At 40.7% G+C, this 18,914-nt stretch overlaps 1 protein-coding gene across 1 annotated transcript in view; it reads left to right on the plus strand.

The window, feature by feature from the left end:
- The window catches only part of AFF2 (ALF transcription elongation factor 2), a 290,365-nt gene that overhangs the window by 240,124 nt on the left and 31,327 nt on the right, over positions 1-18,914 (plus strand). The window contains exons 10-11 of the mRNA XM_065410909.1: positions 16,546-16,708; positions 17,234-18,253. Of these exons, the coding sequence (XP_065266981.1) occupies positions 16,546-16,708; positions 17,234-18,253 (1,183 nt within the window). The remainder of the gene's footprint in view (positions 1-16,545; positions 16,709-17,233; positions 18,254-18,914) is intronic.

Below are 18,914 nucleotides of genomic sequence, written 5' to 3' on the forward strand. Positions count from 1 at the left end.
CTGATTGCTTCTGTAAATAAGGTTAGAGAGCAAATGGCTAATCTTTGTTGTCATTATAGATTCTTTTTACATTTTCACACTGCCTTGTGTATTGAGATCATTTTGCTAAGCAGCTTCTCGGGCTGTTGTCATATTTACAGTATTGTCTTGCATGGCATACAACCATAATTGTATCACACTTACATTTCATTTCCCATATCTATATGAAACATGATACTAGAGAGAGACCTATGCCGAATCGCGGCTCATAAAAACCATCAGACCAACAAATTAATAAACCAAAATGAATAAACTATAGTATTAAATAAATAATCAAATCACAATACAAAAGTTGATTTTGTTAGCGCTTACAAATCCGCTGCAATGTACTTGGGGAAAGAATTAGATCAAGACACACACCCAGAAGATGTACTCACAAAGAACTTGATTTGCTATTCCCTATTCAAGGGAAAATCCCCACTGAAGGCATTGAGAGCTTTTCCTGTGTAAGTTCATGTCCTAACACAGAAGAAATCCATTCATTACTTGTGGTAAAACTCTTCCTTACAGTAATTGCATTTCTCCTGCATGGATTTTATTTTTATGAAATGATGCTAAACCCCCATCCAGTGAAAAAATAAAATCCCATTGAGAAACCCGTTGTTAATTTGTTATTCATCATTTGACTCCATTGTAACTGCAAGAGTGATTAGCTTCAGATACATTTTGTAAATATGGTTATGGTATAGCAACTTAGTGAGATCTCTTTAAACATTCACTTTAGTTTTATGGTCTCAGTAATTATTCATACCAGCGGAACAGGTTCTTATCCTGTATATCCAATGTTTTATTTCCTTCTTTATTTTTTTTAATGAAATAACCCCAGAAGATGTATCCCATATAAATGAATCACACAAAGGAATCATATGAGTCAGACAGCTGAACGTTCTACATAGAGCTGGCTTGGCAGCGAGTTATGTTGTGCTAAGGAAACAGCTACAATAATGGTGATGAAAACACCCTAGGAGGTAGGTAGATATTTTTATAATATCCATTCTGCAACTGGGTAAACTGAGACACAAAGAGGTTTAAAGCCAACTTTTTCAAACTTGGTTGCTTAATGTTAGGCATCTAAGCCGACATCTACAGAAGCAGGTTGATTTTCAGATGTGCAGAACACCTTCAACTTCTAAGATAATCAGTGAAAGCTGCATGTTCTCGCCATCTCTGAAAATTGGTACCTAGCTCTAGATTTAGGTGCTATCTGAGGCATCCAAGTTGGAAAATTTTGACCTATGTGACTAGCCAGTAATCATACAGTGAATCCAGTGTTTAGCTGGAAATAGAATCCAGGAGTCCGGATCTCCATATGCCATCACATTAATTAATCATTATTTAGATTTATGGAATAGAGTTAGTGGCAAAACAAGCTACACATTGTCATTTAAAGTATAGCTAGAACAAATAGATGTTTGGAAAGTGAGATCCAATAAAGGATTGGAGTGCTCTTTTCCATGTCCCAGCAAAATAAATAATAACATCTAAAAGGGCCAGGCAGACATGCTTCAGGAACAAGAGACGTCCTCAGCTTGAGCATGAGGACAGGTCAACACTGAACTCATAGATGCCAGCTCGTCATCACTACAGTATTTCGCCATATACTCAAAACACACTGCAGTGTATGTGGAGGAAAACAGTTGCCGTCATCTTATAATATGTATGGTATTTCCATGTATTGCATTTATTTTAAATTTATATTCAGGATGGATCTGAACCCTGATCTGCAGCATGTGTTGTTCAAAACCTGGGTCCAAATGGGTGCTCTTGAGTCCATCTGTAATCTACATGATAAATCCTGGTTTAAAACACAATTCCAGGTTTAAAAAAAAAACCTCCTTTCATCTTCAAAACTATCATGTAAAACTTTCAGCTTCAGAACTCTGCCATGTGAAACTCCCCTTGCCAGTATGCTGGTGCAAGGAACCACTTTCTATGCCAACATTGCACTTCAGCCTGGGAAAATGTATGTGATGAATAGCACTCTGCACTAACACTCTTCTCTCTACACCAAACGAAGGCTGTGAGCCTCACATTTTCTCTAAGCTTCCTTTGAGTGACTGATTTATATGGGATATATCATCTGAGGATTGTTTCATTTTTAAAAATAAAGAAGGAAATAACAGACTGGATGTACGAGGTCATGATAACTTGTTCCAAGGGTATGAAGAACCATGTATTGCTTCTCAGATCCTCAATGACAGTTAGGCCTTGTCTACACCCAGCCGCTAGTTCGGTGGCTGGGAATCGAAGTTCCGGGTTCGATTTATCGCGTCTGGTCTGGACGCGATATATCGAACCAGGAAGTGATCGCCGTCGACTGCGGTACTCCAGCTAGACGAGAGGAGTACCGCGGCGTCGACGGGGGAACCGCGGCGTCGACGGGGGAGCCTGCCTGCCGTGTGTGGACCGAGGTAAGTTCGAACTAAGGTACTTCGAACTTCAGCTACATTATTCACGTAGCTGAAGTTGCGTACCTTAGTTCGAATTGGGGGGTAAGTGTAGACCAAGCCTTACAGAGCTTAAAAACTCTGCAGAACAAGTCCTTGTGATACACAGAGTAATCTTGTTGGGGTGTGTGTACATGTACATGCCCCTGTGTCCTGCCTCCCCCCAGTCTGCTTACACCCTGCAAAACAACTGAGGTCTGACATCTAGGCCAGAGACTTCTTAGTTTTGAGACCCAATCTCCTGATCTCCTACAATCAGAATTCCCCTCGGTTTGTCATAGCAGCTTGGTGCAGGACTGTTCTATTAAGGTTAGCCCACCTTTGATTGTTTTGCTCTGCCTTCCATTTTTGTGGAAGCTTTGATTTTCTTTGGCCAGCTTTTGAGCATTGAACCTAAGCTTGGGCTAATTTTGTTTCATTCTCTGTGGCATCTGCAATACAGTTCAGATTGTGGTTCAGATTGTGAGAAGAACAATCTATAAATTAATACAGAAAATAAATAATTGTTTACTTTTTCCCAATTTCTCTTGCTGTCGGAGCCATACACCATCTCTGACTTTCGTCATTAACAAGCAAGAGAACTCCCAAGTCTCAGACAACAGGCAATTAACCACCATGCTACACTGGAGTATCAGAGATTGAAGCTGCCTGGGCAGATGTGTAAAAATCACATTTGCTCCTTACTAAAGGCATGGTTGTCAAGTTAAAAACAATAAGAAGTTTGAGAGCGAATTGACCTTGCTTATTTTCTTCCATCTCCTTGGGCAGTCTAGGTCTCTGAAGGGTTTGCCCACCTCCATGCATTCGAACTTTCATTATTGATGCAATAGCCACTCATTAGTTTGAGGAATAAATACATGAGTGATTTAGATACATTCACTTGTGAGGAAAGAATGTCAGAATTCAGAAGGAAAACAGATTAACCACTGGTTGTAATGACCAGGGTCAATGCAGATATAATTTAGCTAACCCTATAGGCTGATCCAGGTATTTTGTTTTATATAAACTCATTGGGCAATGTATATTTTCGAAGTCTGTCAGCATCCTAATGTCAAAACCCACTCTGTCTTCAGATTTACAGCGCAATGGACTTTCTCTGTCTCCTGATTGGCTCTTTGGGGAATTTGTATGTTTGCTTTCCGTTCTATTCTGGGCAGATTTTAACTGGCTCTGTTTTTATTCATACCAGAGGACTGGCATTCCTGTTTCTTTCAATCTGGATTAAAAATGCACACAGTGTCATGGTTAGTACAGTGTATTACAGTAACACTTTTATAAGGCCTCCTGTGTTAAGACTGTTTTACTCCTGGCAACCACAATTAGTTTTTGCCTCTTAAATCAAAGGTGAGTTGGGATTAGGTTCAAGTCGGTTCCCAGTGTGCCTATGGGAATGTGATCCTTTTACTTGTATCACTTTCCCATGACTACCTTCGGGGCTCAGTCACACAAGGTACTGGGCATCCTCAGCTCCCAGTGAAATCAATGGCGCATGAGGGTGCTCACCACCTTTCAGTAGGGATGGCCACTCTTTATCTTGCAAGATCTGGCCATTAATTTGGTGTTGATGGGAATGGCAAATATTAGCTGGCAGGCAAGATTTTCAGTCAGATAAGGTTACAGGATTAAAGATCCTGTATTTCCTTTGCTGTCATTCAAAATAACAGGCCTAGAAAATTCTGTTTAAAATAGCTGAGCCTTTTGACTTAAAGGGTTTTCATGTAGAAGATTTAAGATGTCAGATTTAAACATGACACTGATAGTATTAGGCAAAGTATGGGAGCAGATTCTTGTAGTAACTGTCATTTTTTCTGACTGCTTATTAATAGTCTTTTGTGATTTATAGTGAATGTTGGGAAGGATATTCAGGTCTATTTATCATTGGAGGAAACATCCTCTTGTTCATAATGTGTATGGATGTCATAATTAGCAATGGATGCAGCCAAAAGATTTAGCTCTGTTTTTAGTGTCACGTCCTTCAAGATGATCTTTAATTCAAAATAGTTTGAATACTTTTTTTTAATCAATCTAGTGATTTATTACGCAAATGAAAAAAAAATCATCAGCCATAAAAGTAGCTCATATTAGGCAAAAAACAGATTTCAGACTGATTAGAGGTTAATATGAAATATAGAGAACATTTATTTTTTCACTCCAGTTGGAATTTTTCACTCCAGTTTTAATTTATCAGGCGGACTCCTTTGTTTCAACATTTGCTTAAATTAATATTTCACTAGACAGATTTCTCCTTGTTGAGAGACTTAATTCACATGTCCAGAACTATAGCGTGTGTCCCTGCATCTGAAAAGAGGTCTGAATGTATCCCACAAACAGGGCCGGCTCCAGGCACCAGCCCACCAAGCATGTGCTTGGGGCGGCACCTGGAGGGGGGCGGCGCGGCGCTCCTGCCCGAGAGCGGGGCCACGGCCGGGCTCTCCGCCCTCCTCCCGGCGCTCCGGCCGGTCGGGGAGAGCGGGCCTGCGGCCGGGCTCGGCGCCCTCCCCTAATGCGCTCCCCGCCGGGGGCTGGGGGTGGCGGGAGGCTTTTTTGCCTGGGGCGGCAAAAAAGCCAGAGCTGGCCCTGCCCACAAATTCATAATTTGCATAGAAATACTGTTTTCTTTTTCAAAAAAGAAAACTGTATTTCAGAATGATTGCTCATTATTGCTATTGGTGACTTCTTATATATAATTAACAGCAGTCCCAGTGAAGTTAAGGTCTAATGTGTTTACATTCATTTCTTTGTACTTCTGTGGCCCCTGTTATCAATAATATTTATGTGCTTGACAATCATAAATGTATTTACTATCACCACATAAGTCCCCTATGAACAAAGAGAGGCCTGTCCTCCCCATTTCACAAATGGGGAACTGAAGAACAAAGGGCAGAAATATTTTGCCCAAGGTCACACAGGAAGTCTGCAGGAGAACCAGGAATTCAACCCAAGATTTTAAGTCCCCGGCCAATGCATAACCACAAGACCACCTTTCCCCACAAGGGCAGCATAATAATAATGTCATGTTGAGGGAGGTATGGCATTATTTATGCCTTAATTGCTTTAATATACAACTGCTAGCAACACTGTACAGTTGCATTCAGCCTCTGATCCTCCACTGCTTAGTACCTTGTATAGTCATTTACATCTGTGCATAATGGGTTTAGAACTCTACCACTGTTACAAGTGTGTGGAAGATTCTGATGTTGGTAGTGTTTTACACCTACTTTGCTAAGGGCTCAATCCGTCATTGTGGCCAGGTTTATAACGCCCTCCCCCTTCGCCATCCTGAGAATAGCAAGGGTCCATTTTGGTCACTGCACAACTTATTGAAGTCTCAGGGCTTTTCTAAACAGTGTCAGCTGCAACATCCTGCAAGGGGCTGACACACCCCCTACGGCACAGGAATGGCTATATTGGCTGTATGCCACCCAGAGATTCCCCCATGGCGAGTAAATCTGCAGTAGGCTTCTGAAGTTATGTGCCACCAGAACAGTACAAAGAGGCCACTGCAAAGGACAGAGGATCTATGTCGTGTGAGTGACCATATGTGGTGCAAGGCAGTGCAGAAATCAGCACCTCACTCTCTAGCTTTATAAAATTTCTGATTTAAAAAATGGTTTAAATATTGGAAGTGTTCTATAGTGTACAATCCATTGCCAAAACATCCAACTTTCTCACACACTCTGCCTGTGAGTGTGAAAAGTATTTCCCCCCATTTTTGCACACTTTTTTAAACCTTTTCCCGCCTTCGGGAAAACAAAAAAGAGAGAGAATTCAGAGAGGAAAAAAACCTAAAAATTCAAAAACTGAAAATGGAAAACTGAAATGAAACCTCATTTCAAGTCAAATCAAAACAAAACGTTTTGGTTTGTTTCAAAATGTTGATTCAAACAGAGTTTTGGTGTTTGTTTAATCAAAATTGCTGTTTCTAAGGAAAATTTTGTTGAAAACATATTTTCCATTGGGAACATTTTTCAGTCGAAAATGTTGACCAGCTCTACATATTGTCTACATAGTTGTCATTGTGTATTTTGGATTTTTGCCTTCTTAAAGTGATTGAAAATCATAATCCACAATGCAGTCAACAAATACAGAATTATTCCAATAGTATTTCCTTGGCACTAAGGCAGAATAGACACTTGGCTCCCAGTTCTGTTAACATCGGGTCCTAGAAAAGCTCAGTTCCATTCCCAAATATATTTAACTGTATTAAAATGCATCATGTGAAATCTGAAGCTGTCCTATACATGTATGCATGAACAATTTAGCTGATTTTCAGTGTTATGCACCCAAGTTCCAGGCCATATGCGACAGAAGTAGAATTAAACTTTGCCATTATGTGTCCACCCCAAAAGGGGAAATGAAGGTATTTTCTCACAAACATGCTTGGATTCTTTGGTATAATAAGTGCCGCATTAAACCCCTGCTGCCACTGTATATTCACTTTAAATTATGAATTATAGTGTATGAATTAGAATATATACCTGTTGATTTACACAGAAGATCCACAGCAAACACTGAGGAAGAGAAATCAGATCTATGTATCAATATATACATCCAGTTTGATGTGGTGGAAATGTGTGTGTTAATATTTAGATAATAAAATGGTCCCATTTGCATCCATCAGGTGCCTTTGGAGTGTCATGGTGTGACAATGTTCTTGCTCTACTAAATCCCAACCAAACAGTAGCACTTCAGGGCATCTAACAAATAATACCCATTGACACGTGAATTCAAGGATTTTGCATATTAAGAAGATTGTATGGTATTGTATTCTCAGGATCATATCACGCCTTCAAAATAGCTTCCCAGCCCTGAGGTTAGTGGGAGTTGCATGCACAAATCAAGGATATGGGATGCAGAATTCCCTTATATATGTCAAGTATGTGTAAGAACACTCTGGAAGGAGAGGGGGAGCTGTTCTGATTCCAGTAATTCAAAACTCTTTTATGGTTGCCATTAGGACTGTGATATTAAAATTCACTTTCTTCTTCTGTTTGTTTGTATTTTCCCAGGTCATTGGATGTGTTGTATCTGTACTTTTAATATAGGTATGATTAAGAGCCAGAACTCATCACAGACCAAAACTAAAACTAGCAGTAAGGTCTGGATAAGAGTTGGCAGTAGTAGCAGTACTGTGGTTAAAGTCACATTGCAAATGTATACACACAGTTCCACCTAGGATTTGTGGCTAATGTAATTCTTTATTGGAAGGCTTAACCTTGTTATGGATTCTTGGCAGCTTTTCCCTGCTCTATTCATTACTAATGCAAGCTGTCAATCACTTTAGTTCTGCTTTGACATAGATTGTGGCTCACAGGAGTTAGTTCTGTCATTCTTTTTCCTTCTTTCATCTTTACTATCCTTTTTTATGGTCTTAAAAGCTGAAAGTACAAAAGGGCTGTATGTATATGAATAAAAAAAAACCTGTTTCGGTAACTCTATCAGCCTTGTTATAAACAGTCTTTGATTAAAACAGTTGCTTTTGAACACAATAAAATGAGAATGTGACTTTTTACACTCCACATATTGTAAATTACCTTCCTCCTCAACATAAATCAGAACTCATATTTGCATGACAGTGTTCAGGATTGATCCAGGCAGATCAGCTGCCACATCCTGAATAGCATATTGTAGATGCCTTCCTTCTTCATGTTTTTTGGCTGGACAGAGCCGTCATAAATGATGTCTTCTTATGCACTAGTGTTAGCTAAAGCAACAATTTCCACACCTTATTTCATTTCACTGGGGCTAGGTACTGATTAATACTTTAAAAGGGGCTTGAAACAGGTTTCAATTCCTGTGTCAGCCTGATCTTTGAAAGTTTAGATTTGAGTCCAGCCAGCTAGGCAATAAATAATTTAATACTAACCAATGAGAAGGCAGTGAACAAATCATTCAGAGTGATCCTTCCTTTAAAAAAAAATCTCATGGCTGCCATATCTAAGTTTGGAGATATAGACATGAGCGATTCATTATAAAAACCATGACAGCTCCCTTTCAAATTAGAAAAGCGTATTACTTTCTGATAATGGGGCAGGAATAGAAATGAAATAAAACTTCATTATTGAACAGTTATAGTATTAAATTCTGGCACTAAATATTAATCAGCAAGGTGTCTCTGTATTATCTACTGGAATATCCAAGGAAACTTTTTCTTAAACATTTGCACAGAATTCAGCCACACAAGTAACGTCTGTTAAAGTCTCTGAGATTTGTGCGATTATTCTGTACAGATAGACTTTTTGGGTGAAGATTCTGAAACTCTTACCCTGGTTAGTAGTTCACTTCTCAATCACTCCCACTAGAATGAACTAGAGTAAATGGGAAGTGCTTAAAGAGTTATGGCAGTCCTCAGTATGAGTAAGGGGATCATAATCTGGCCTATTATTACTGTATTATGATAGTGCCCAAAGGCCTCAACCAGGATTGGGACCCATAAACATAGCAAGAGGTTGTTCTTGCCCCCAAGAGCTTATGGTCTGAATCAGTGATGGGCAACCTGTGGCCTATGGGCCGCACGTGACCCAAAAGGGTAATCTGCTGGCGGGCCGCCAGACAGTTCTTTTACATTTGCACGGCCACCTGCAGCTCCCAGTGGCCGCGGTTTGCCGTTCCCAGCCAATGGGAGCTGTGGGAAGCAGCGGCCAGCACGTCCCTGCAGCCCACGCCGCTTCCCGCAACTCCCATTGGGCGGGAACGGCGAACCTCGGCCACTGGGAGTTGCGGGCGGCCCTGCAAATGTAAACAAACTGTCTGGTGGCCCACCAGCGGATTACCCAGATGGGCCGTGTGTGGCCCATGGGCCGCAAGTTACCCACCACTGGTCTAACTAGACAAAGTCAGACAAAGGGTAGGAGAAGTATTATAATCCCCATTTTTGGAGGGGGAACTGAGGGGAGATTCTCTGACTCCAGTCCATGGCCTTGAACCATAAGACCAGCCTTTCTCTCACATCTACAGTCTTCTTTTCTATACAAACATCTATCCTTACCTAATTCTTTTGATTCAACTTTGCCAACAATTAGGTCTCTTCAAAGACCAATGCTCCTTGTGAAAATGCATTGTGGGCACTGATGTACCATTGACTCCCCGTCAAGTCCCATATACATTTTCCCACTTCCAGCAGCAATCTGTTTTCTCAGATATTTACATTTTGATTTCACAGGGTATGATTGAACAAGTGGTCAGTTTATCACTCCTCTGGGATTCCTTAAAAAAAAGACTTTTGGTGAATAAACCCATTGTTGAATCTATAGTCAATTAGCTAAATTCTCTTCACAGCAATTAATGCAGCTAAATCTGATAGGTGAAAAATGTAGGCAGATGTCTTAGACATTGTTGCTCATTTTTGTCCTTTGAGGAGTTTCAGTGCAGTAGTGTGAAGTTACACAATTGCTTTTTTAAAAGATATATATATTTACACACTATAAGTTGATTATTTCACATATTAGAGGTTAATGATTTTTAGAATCAGACATTATCTTGTTGTAACTACCAGGTTTAGTCTTGAAAGCCATTTATTAAAATATTAGAGTAAATGATGTGTTGAAAATAATATAATAACAGTCTTGGTGAAAAAGGAATGCTTAAATTGCACATGAGTCCTTCGTTTTTCATGCAGAATAGTAAGCCATGCACATGATAACTCCACAGCTGCTTCAATGGGTGTTTGGAAAATGAATCGGTGACTTTTGAGAACAGATGAAGTGGAAGTGGGAATTTAAAAATTTAAGCAGATCACCCATGGCAGCAAATTACAGAGAAATACGGCTGGTGTTTTGGATAACTTTGCCGTAGCACCAAGATTGAAACCTCAGCAGTGGATTTTAAGGCCTAGTCTTAAAATAGCTGCACAACTGCAACTTCCATTCAAGACAGTTCAGCAACTCTCGGCCTTGAGATCAACTGGTCCAGCAACCCACTTCTAGATGCTGGTGCCTGGTTTGCTCCACAGGGCCTTTTCTATCGGGTACTTTGTGCCCACTACGACAATGCTGAGTATCAAGTTACACATGAGGTGTCATACACTCAAACACTGTAAACATTTGTGGTGAATTTGCGGCAGGGAGTTTCCCCACATGCACCAACAAAGAGAAAACTAGATCATGGGGCAGGGGGGGGGGGGGGAGGAATGGATGAAAGCTGCTGGAGGCCAACAACAAAGAGCAGCTTCCCTCCTACCTGATTCCAGAGTCCCTTTCTGTGTGCTTCATCCATTGACCCCATGCTTGCCAGCTGCTCTGGTAGGCAACCACAGATGTGTCCATGATGGTCTGTGCCAGAGGATGGAGTCAGAGGGGTTGATCCTGCTGTCAACTACACTGTGGGTGTAACTCCAATGGCACTAGTCTCACTTACACTGGGGTGAATGAATAGGTAGGGAATCAGGTCTGCAATGTGTAAGTAGCAATGGCTAGGAGCATATACCTATAGCGCTGCCTCTGCTGTCATAAAGAGCCTCTCTCAGTACGGTGCCCTATGTGTCTGTTTCTTCACAGTAAACCCACTGCTACAGTCACTTGTCACAGTGCACGCAGTTCACAATCTGCTTCCCTGCAGGGTGGAGCTAGAGTGCAGAGTACTGGGATAGGAGCATGTGGTAAAGGAATAGGGTGACCAGATGTCCCAGTTTTATACGGACAGTCCCGATTTTGGGGTCTTTTTCTTATATAGGCTCCTATTACCCCCGACCCCCTGTCCCGATTTTTCACATTTGCTGTCTGGTCACCCTATAAAGGAAGAATAAACTGAAAAATAGGACCAAGCACCTTGTCCTGCTAACTTGAGAGGCACTCAACTGGGTCTTCGGAGAGCAGGGTTCAGTTCCAAGGCCAGAGATGTATGATACTTCCAGTATTTGCTTTGTCTGGTCACATTGCAAGCTCTTTGGGGCAAGGACTGTGTCTGCATAGTAGGTGCCTGGGGCCTACAATCACAAACAATAGTAATTGACTGTCTTTCATTTGCACGCTTTTTGCCCAGACCGTGTTTCAGTCTTTTGTGCAGCAGCATCATTTGTTATTTTTGGTTCCAATGAGACAGAAACTTAGTTTGTAAATATTCAGAGACAGAGGGAACACTCAGCGCCTACTGGAAAATAACAGCTCAGCAGCCCAAATACCAAAGCTTTCTGCCCCCTTTAGTCACTCTGAGGGCTTGCTTCCTGTTGATAAAATGCTTTAAATCAGTTTCAAACCTCATCCGGGCTGGCATTCCTAGGCTGGAACCTAGCAACACAGCAAAGCTTGCTTTGCATTTCTCTTACAGATGCAAACCTCAATTTGTTCAGTCCATACTCATGTGAGTCAGTCCCACTCAAGTAAGCACTACTACCTTGAGTAAATGTTTTCAGGATCAGCCCCGTAATCTTTATAGAAAACCACTTTCTAGGCTTAGAGCCAAAAGTGGCCTCAGGGGAGAGTTCAAACCAACGAATATTTTTTCACGGAAAGGCAGATTTTTATTTTTATTTTTTTTTAAACGAACTATAATCTCTCCATTAAACTCATCTCCCCCTTGGAAATGAGGATTTTTTTCCCCATTCACTTGTGTGTGAAAGGTCTGTATACATTCTTCTATTCTGCTGAACAGCATTATTAGAAGTTGATTGTGCATAGAGCTATATGCAAGATGTTCTTTATCTTTAGCTTTGTGAGGAAAGGCATTTCAGGTCTTATCTGATTGTGTGGCCAAGCATACAAACAGGGTTACTCTTAAACACAAACTACATGATGAAAAGTGAATACGTTTACTTTTAAAAATCTAGTTTGGTAATGATGTCTGCAGCATCAAACTGCCTGATGTAGCTAAGGCATAATTTTATTAGCCTCGATTAAAGACAAATATGACCTCATGGTTGTTTTGTAAGAAAAACATTTTGAGTCTGTCCGGTTCCTCCTGCAAGCTTGCCCAGCTATGTTATTCAGTAATGTTTCACCCATGAGAACTTCTCTGGGAATGGTGAGCAACAAGAAAGAAAATAAGGCCAGGTTGGGTCTGACATCTATTTCCATGGTTTTGTTCTTGCCCTTTGAGCTCTTTGTCAGTTACAGACCTCACCTACATGTTTTAGATGTGCACGTACTGGCTACAGTACCTATTCACTTCCAAATACACTTCACAGTATAGGTTATGTTTAAAGGCCTGAATGATCTGGGATCTGGCTACTGAGAGACCAGCCTCTCCCATTTTGATCCATTGTTGGAGTATTTATCCATTACATCAGATATAATATAGAGTGAACTTTCCACTGCCATCAACAGAGCATTTCTAAGGTGTAGAGCACAGACCTGAGACTCGGGAGACATGGATTATATTTCTGGTTTGGCCATTGGCCTGCTGATTGACCTTGGGCAAGTCACGTCACCTCCCTATGCCTCAGTTTCCCCATCTGTAAAATGGGGATAATGGTGCTTATCTCCTTGGTAATGCACTTTGATCTCTACTGAGGAAAAACACTAGATAAAAGCAAGGTATTATTATTATTATTTCATTTGCTCTGTGTCATTTGGGAACCCAAAGAGCACCATATAAAGCTTGCATATTTCCTTGTAAATCAGTGGTTCTCAAACTGGGGCTGCCGCTTGTGTAGGGAAAGCCCCTGGCGGGCCGGGCCAGTTTGTTTACCTGCTGGGTCCGCAGGTTCGGCCGATCACGGCTCCCACTGGCCGCGGTTCGCCACTCCAGGCCAATGGGGGCTGCGGGAAGTGGCGGCCAGCAAATCCCTTGTCCCGCGCCGCTTCCCACAGCCCCCATTGGCCTGGAGCGGTGAACCGCGGCCAGTTTGAGAACCACTGTCGTAAATATAGCTGGCTAATCATACCAGCAGGTAAGAAAATTGTGAGGTTTCAACATTTGTTTCCATCCTGAATAGGGATGAAAAGTTGAAATACTGAAACTTTTCACAAAACAAAAAGTTCCAAAAATTTTCAATTCAGAAATGTCAATCCAAAACATTTTGACATTTTCAGATGAAAGTATTTATTATCACATTGATGTGTCAACATTTTGTGGTTTATTTTTATTTTTGGAGACTGAAAAATTTTGGTTTTCCAATTTGATTTTGGGATTTTCATGGATTTGTTCCCTTTTCTCTCCCTTTTTCTTACCTCTTTTCCACTGGAAAGCAGGGGGGAAGGTAGAAAGTATGATGAGGTGGGAAAAACCTAGTTGTCAGCCATTTTTACTGTTTCCCCCTTTTTCTAGTTGGAAAGCAGGTTTTTCCTCATATTACAACGCTTTCTTACTGTTTTCTGTCTTTCACTAGTTAGAAAGCAGGGAAAAAATGTGAAAAATGAATTTTTGTCACATTACCATTCTTTCTGAAAAAGGCAGAAAAAGGTAAAAAGAGGAAAAATAAGAGGAAACGTCCCCCTCCCCCAAACAAAATCCCAAAACTGAAAAGGAAAACTGGAATTTTTTGGTTTACAAAACTTGAAATGAAGCACAAAATGTCTAATTTTATTTTAAATTCAGTAATGCCCCCAAAAAATCATTAACTAAATGGTCAAAATCACCATATTCCTAAAATTTTGATGTTGGTTAATCCATTTTTCTTTTCTGGTGGGCAAAAATGTTCATTTGATAGTCTTTTTTTTTTTTTGACCGGTTCTACTATTAATTTATTGGAGTGAAGTTTCCCCGGGTTTGGTTTAGTTTGGTTTGGTTTTTGTTTGGGTTTTTAAAAATACTTTTGTGCATTTAATGAGCAACTAAGTTAAGGGTCTGTCGCTACCCAAGTGGATAGTTTGTTTCATAATGAACCACAAAGCACCCAGATGTTTTGTCAGTGGACATGAGACACATTTGTAAATATAACAAAACTATTAAAATGGCAGGACGGATACCTGATCAGACTTTCATCCTGCATTTTTGGAACCTCCATTCTTAGGCCTCAATTCAGCAAAGTACTTTAGCGTGTTCTTTACTATAAGCATGGGCTTAAGTAACCTTGACTTCAATAGGAATAAGCAACTTTCCTGACTAGGGATGCTTTCCCAAATAAGGGCCAAAGTGAGCATAGTTTGGTGCTCATACCTGGGTCAGTGACAAGTAAGAAACAATTTGTTAATATTGTGATAAGTTCGTGATCACTTAGGAATTTGATGGTTTCTGCTATACTGGAAACTGTGGCTCTTCAAGCCTTAACAGCTATGTCAGGGATAGATGATTAGACCCTTCAGTTCCAAAAAGCATCAGTCTTTATCTCTAGAGTCAAAGGAGAATCTGCACTAGCTATTAAAAGAGGAACTATAATGCAAATCTGGACAGTTCGGATTCCATCCAACGGAGGGCAATGGTGCGCATACATGTTGGTTTATTACAAGCATCATTAAATTAGCCATGTTGCTAGCATACTTGAAACTTGCAAGTTACAACTTCATTTGAAACGTTTTTTCTTTCCTGTCCAAGCAGGGCCCTTTTCATCTGCATAGTTCACTTGAGATGTAATCGTTAACATTTAAATTAGAAGAGGAATCTCTTTAAGGATGGGAGGGCATGTTGTGAGAAGACTTTTCCACTCCCACTTGTGGTGAGAGGAGGAGGGGCATTGCAGTGCTTAGAGAGATAATTACGTTCCCAGCCATGGGGTGAGGTATTGGGTGTACAAACAGCTAAGTACATGGGTGGAAAGAGAAAGTAGGTTAGAAAGAGGGAAGAATTAAGGGGTAGATATGGCTGCCACTGAAGTCAGGGGCAACACTTCCACCGACTATAGTGGAATGGAATCAGACACAGAATTTTTATGGCCCTCACCAGTCCAAGTCCATTGTTTACTGCATCTTTCTTGTGAGGGTTCCTCGTGTACTCACCTACGTTGAACTGGTTTGATTGGGGTCAGGGAGAGCACTTCCATACGTGGCTGGAGTCCTTGGAAAAAAGGAGAATAGAAAGTTAAGAGAGGGTAAAATAAGGATTAGTGCTCACAGAAAACTCCTAGGCTTGCAAAGATGTTTCTGTATGGGACTCACACATCATCTGATATATTAAGGTGAAGTATTGGGTATCCATAAAGGAGTACTAGCAAATTGTGTCAGTTTTCAAACACTTTGCTTTGTCAGCTTCACAAATTTAAAATCAATCAGTTGCAGTATAGATCAGTTGAACAGACATAAAATCTTATGATTATCTCTCTGACAACAATCTGAAAATTAAAAATGAGTTTTTAAAGACTCTGATTGGCAAACTTCCATAATACTAAAAACGGGGTTCCTTTACACCCATTGGTGTTAAAATAAATGCTGAAAAAGATGACAGCAGAGGGTCTTTTCATAAATGGGAAGGGGAGTGGGGGAGTGCTGAAAAGTAAGTGCTCTAGGAATGTTCATTTCCAACAGGAGCTCCATGTCCTTAGTGCACTATCACAACATGGGTGGAAAAACCAGCTACAAATAAAGACTCCGTGGAACTTCTGGAGAGTTGTCATAAATATGTAGCTTTTGTATCCTACGGTGTAAAACACTAAAAAGTGTTCATTTAAAATGAAGCGTTATGTCCAATATTAGTTGCCTAATGTCTCTCATTTGGACATCAATTATGAATGTACTGACAAAAAATAAAGAGACCATTTTTTCCATTTGTAAATTATTTAAGTATGAGCGTTAGTTTTTGCAACCCTCACACTAATAAGCTCAGGCTTGTGGCACTAAGCTGTTTCTCACTGGATTGTTGTTATTATTATTATTTATTATTAACAGCATCATAAATGTGTCCCGTGAAGCATAAACCCAAAGTATTTACAAATAGAATCATAGAATCATAGAATATCAGGGTTGGAAGGGACCTCAGGAGGTCATCTAGTCCAACCCCCTGCTCAAAGCAGGACCAATTCCCAACTAAATCATCCCAGCCAGGGCTTTGTCAATAGTGGCTGGATCTTTCAGTCCTTACTGAGCAAAATTCCCATTTGAGACTTTGTGGAGTCAAAATGAAGTGAATGGGAATTGTGGCAGAGTACAGACAATAAGACCAGGGTCATCACCATCAATTTTCCTAGGTTAGACTTTTAAAATAACAATTGGTCAAATAGCATATTCAACTGAATGTCTGTCTTTCCCCACAGTGGCCTTCCTTTGCAGACAGCACATGGTGCAGTTTTAGCACATTCCAGCGGAGGCTCTGGGAGCTCAAGTGAGTCAGAGAGCAGCTCCGAGTCCGATTCCGACAGCGAAAGCAGCTCCAGTGACAGTGAGTGTAACGAAGAGTCACGCAGCGCAACTCCGGAGGTAAAGCTATGAATTCAAGCCCCTTCTCCCAGCACACTCTCAGGAAAAAGCCTTATCTCTGAAAGCAAACTCCTTTTATCCTTCAGAAAACATAGAAGTCCTATTCTGTTTACTGTTATTTGCTTTCTTCTCCCTTTGTGCTATCAAACACATGATCCACAAACTCATTTTAGCTTTGGGGAAAACCTTCTGGCCCACATTTCAGTTACTTCAGAGAAATATTTAGATTTTTGCCCAGTACCAGAGAAGATTTTATTGGCACAGTATTTGTCTGGGACTAAGGAAAGGCACCATGACAAAAAATACATCTTCAGGGACCTGCTTAACTTTTTCGTTGTATTAAATTTCTCCAGGGCCACATTGGAAACTAGATAAGGAAGCCTAATTAACCATAAATACTGTAGTAAAAGTAGCAATAACCGCTGGTTGACTGAAATAAAAGGCTGTGTTAAAAATGTAATTGTGGTTTAAACTAAAAAGCATTGCTTCTCTAAGATTTGTTTCCTATCGTTCTTCGATCTGCAGCCTGAACCTCCTTCAACAAACAAGTGGCAGCTGGATAAATGGCTAAATAAAGTGAATCCCCATAACAAGACCATTATCAACAACCAAAATGAGACTCATAGTGAGAACAGTTCTCAGTCTCAGAGCAGCCAACAGACTGAAGGACAAAACAAAGGGAAGCTTAATAACAGTCTGCCCCAGACCGATTCCAAAGACAGGGCCGTCCTTAGTCCCATCCGGGAGAAAGCCAAACCACGAGTTGCCCAGAAAACTCCAGAGGCAAAAAGCTCCAAGCAGAAGTCACCAGCTCATAATGAGCCAACTTCACAAAGGACTCCTGGGAAAAAGCAACCCAAAAAGGTAGAAAGGACTTCCAGTGTAGAAGAGTATAACTGGCCCAAACCAAATAATACCAGCAACACTCCCAAAGAAAAAGATACACAGGAACCACCAGAGCAGCCAAAGGTTCGCACAAAAGCAGCAGCTGGAAAGACAGCTCCAAGAAAAGAACCACGGACTAGCACGGGACTTGCTTCTGAGAAGAAAAAGTACAGAGGCCCTAGCAAAACTGTCCCTAAATCCCGTGAATTTATTGAAACCGATTCGTCTACTTCTGATTCAAACACAGACCAGGAAGAGAGCCTGCAGGCTAAAATATTACCAGCTTTCAGTGGGCCTGCCAATGGCCTCAAAGTAAAAGACTCCAGTAGTAACATCCTCAGTGTAAGTAGTTTAACTAGCAACAGCAGCAACACATCAATAGACCAGACCAGCAATGATTTAGAGGAACAACTCTTTTCACCGATCCCAATTGTGCAAAATGAACTTCTGTCCCCACTGAGGGAATTTGAAGAACTCAAATCCCTTTGGGTGAAAATAGATCTTAGTTTACTCTCTAGAATACCCGGACAAGACCCTTGTGAGACAGTGACTGTGAAAACTGAACCACGAGAGGCAAATGTGAAACACAGGCGACAATCTCGAGAGTCCCCCACCGCAGTCGCTGAAAAGCCCGCCACAAAATCCAAAAGGAAGCACAAGGTAAGTAATTTTTATAGTCCAAGGGAAACCACTCCCTTTCCATGTGTCAGCTAGGTAGGTACCAGATAGAACCGTTACCTCAGTCATCTGCATTTCTTCATACCTGCCCCAAAACCTCTCCGCAAAGATTTAATTGAAGAAACAGTTCTATAAAGAGGTATCCGATTACTAAGGCATGATTGTTTTTTTACAAAAGATGCTATACTACATTTACCAGTGCATTGTGAATTTTCATCATAAACTATTTAAAACCAAACTCTAACTGTCAAAATCAATGAACAGTGTATATGTGGTGATGTGTCTTTTGTGCTTTTCCATTGCGGTTGCTCACTTTCCCATTCATTTGCAGTATTCAGTAATCTGCAGTGGGATTCCCAAGAATTAGTGCAAATTACTGAGGATTGAGTGTACCCAGAAAATGTGACTTCTGTTTAGAAGGCAGGTTTTTATTGTCTGGAGAGATACAAGCCGATTCACCACTGACTTAGGCACTGCTTCATTCAAGTCAATGGAGTTGTGCTGGCTTATGCCACTGGTGAATTCTGACTTTAAAAATATAATTTTGTTATATACACAAATGTGATTTATAGAAATACGATTTGCTTAACTAGCTGCTCCCCCTTTGCAACTACCTGAAACGCAGAATATATTTTTACTTAAG

This window comes from Emys orbicularis, chromosome 9, assembly GCF_028017835.1.
Source record: "Emys orbicularis isolate rEmyOrb1 chromosome 9, rEmyOrb1.hap1, whole genome shotgun sequence".
NCBI lineage: Eukaryota > Metazoa > Chordata > Testudines > Emydidae > Emys > Emys orbicularis.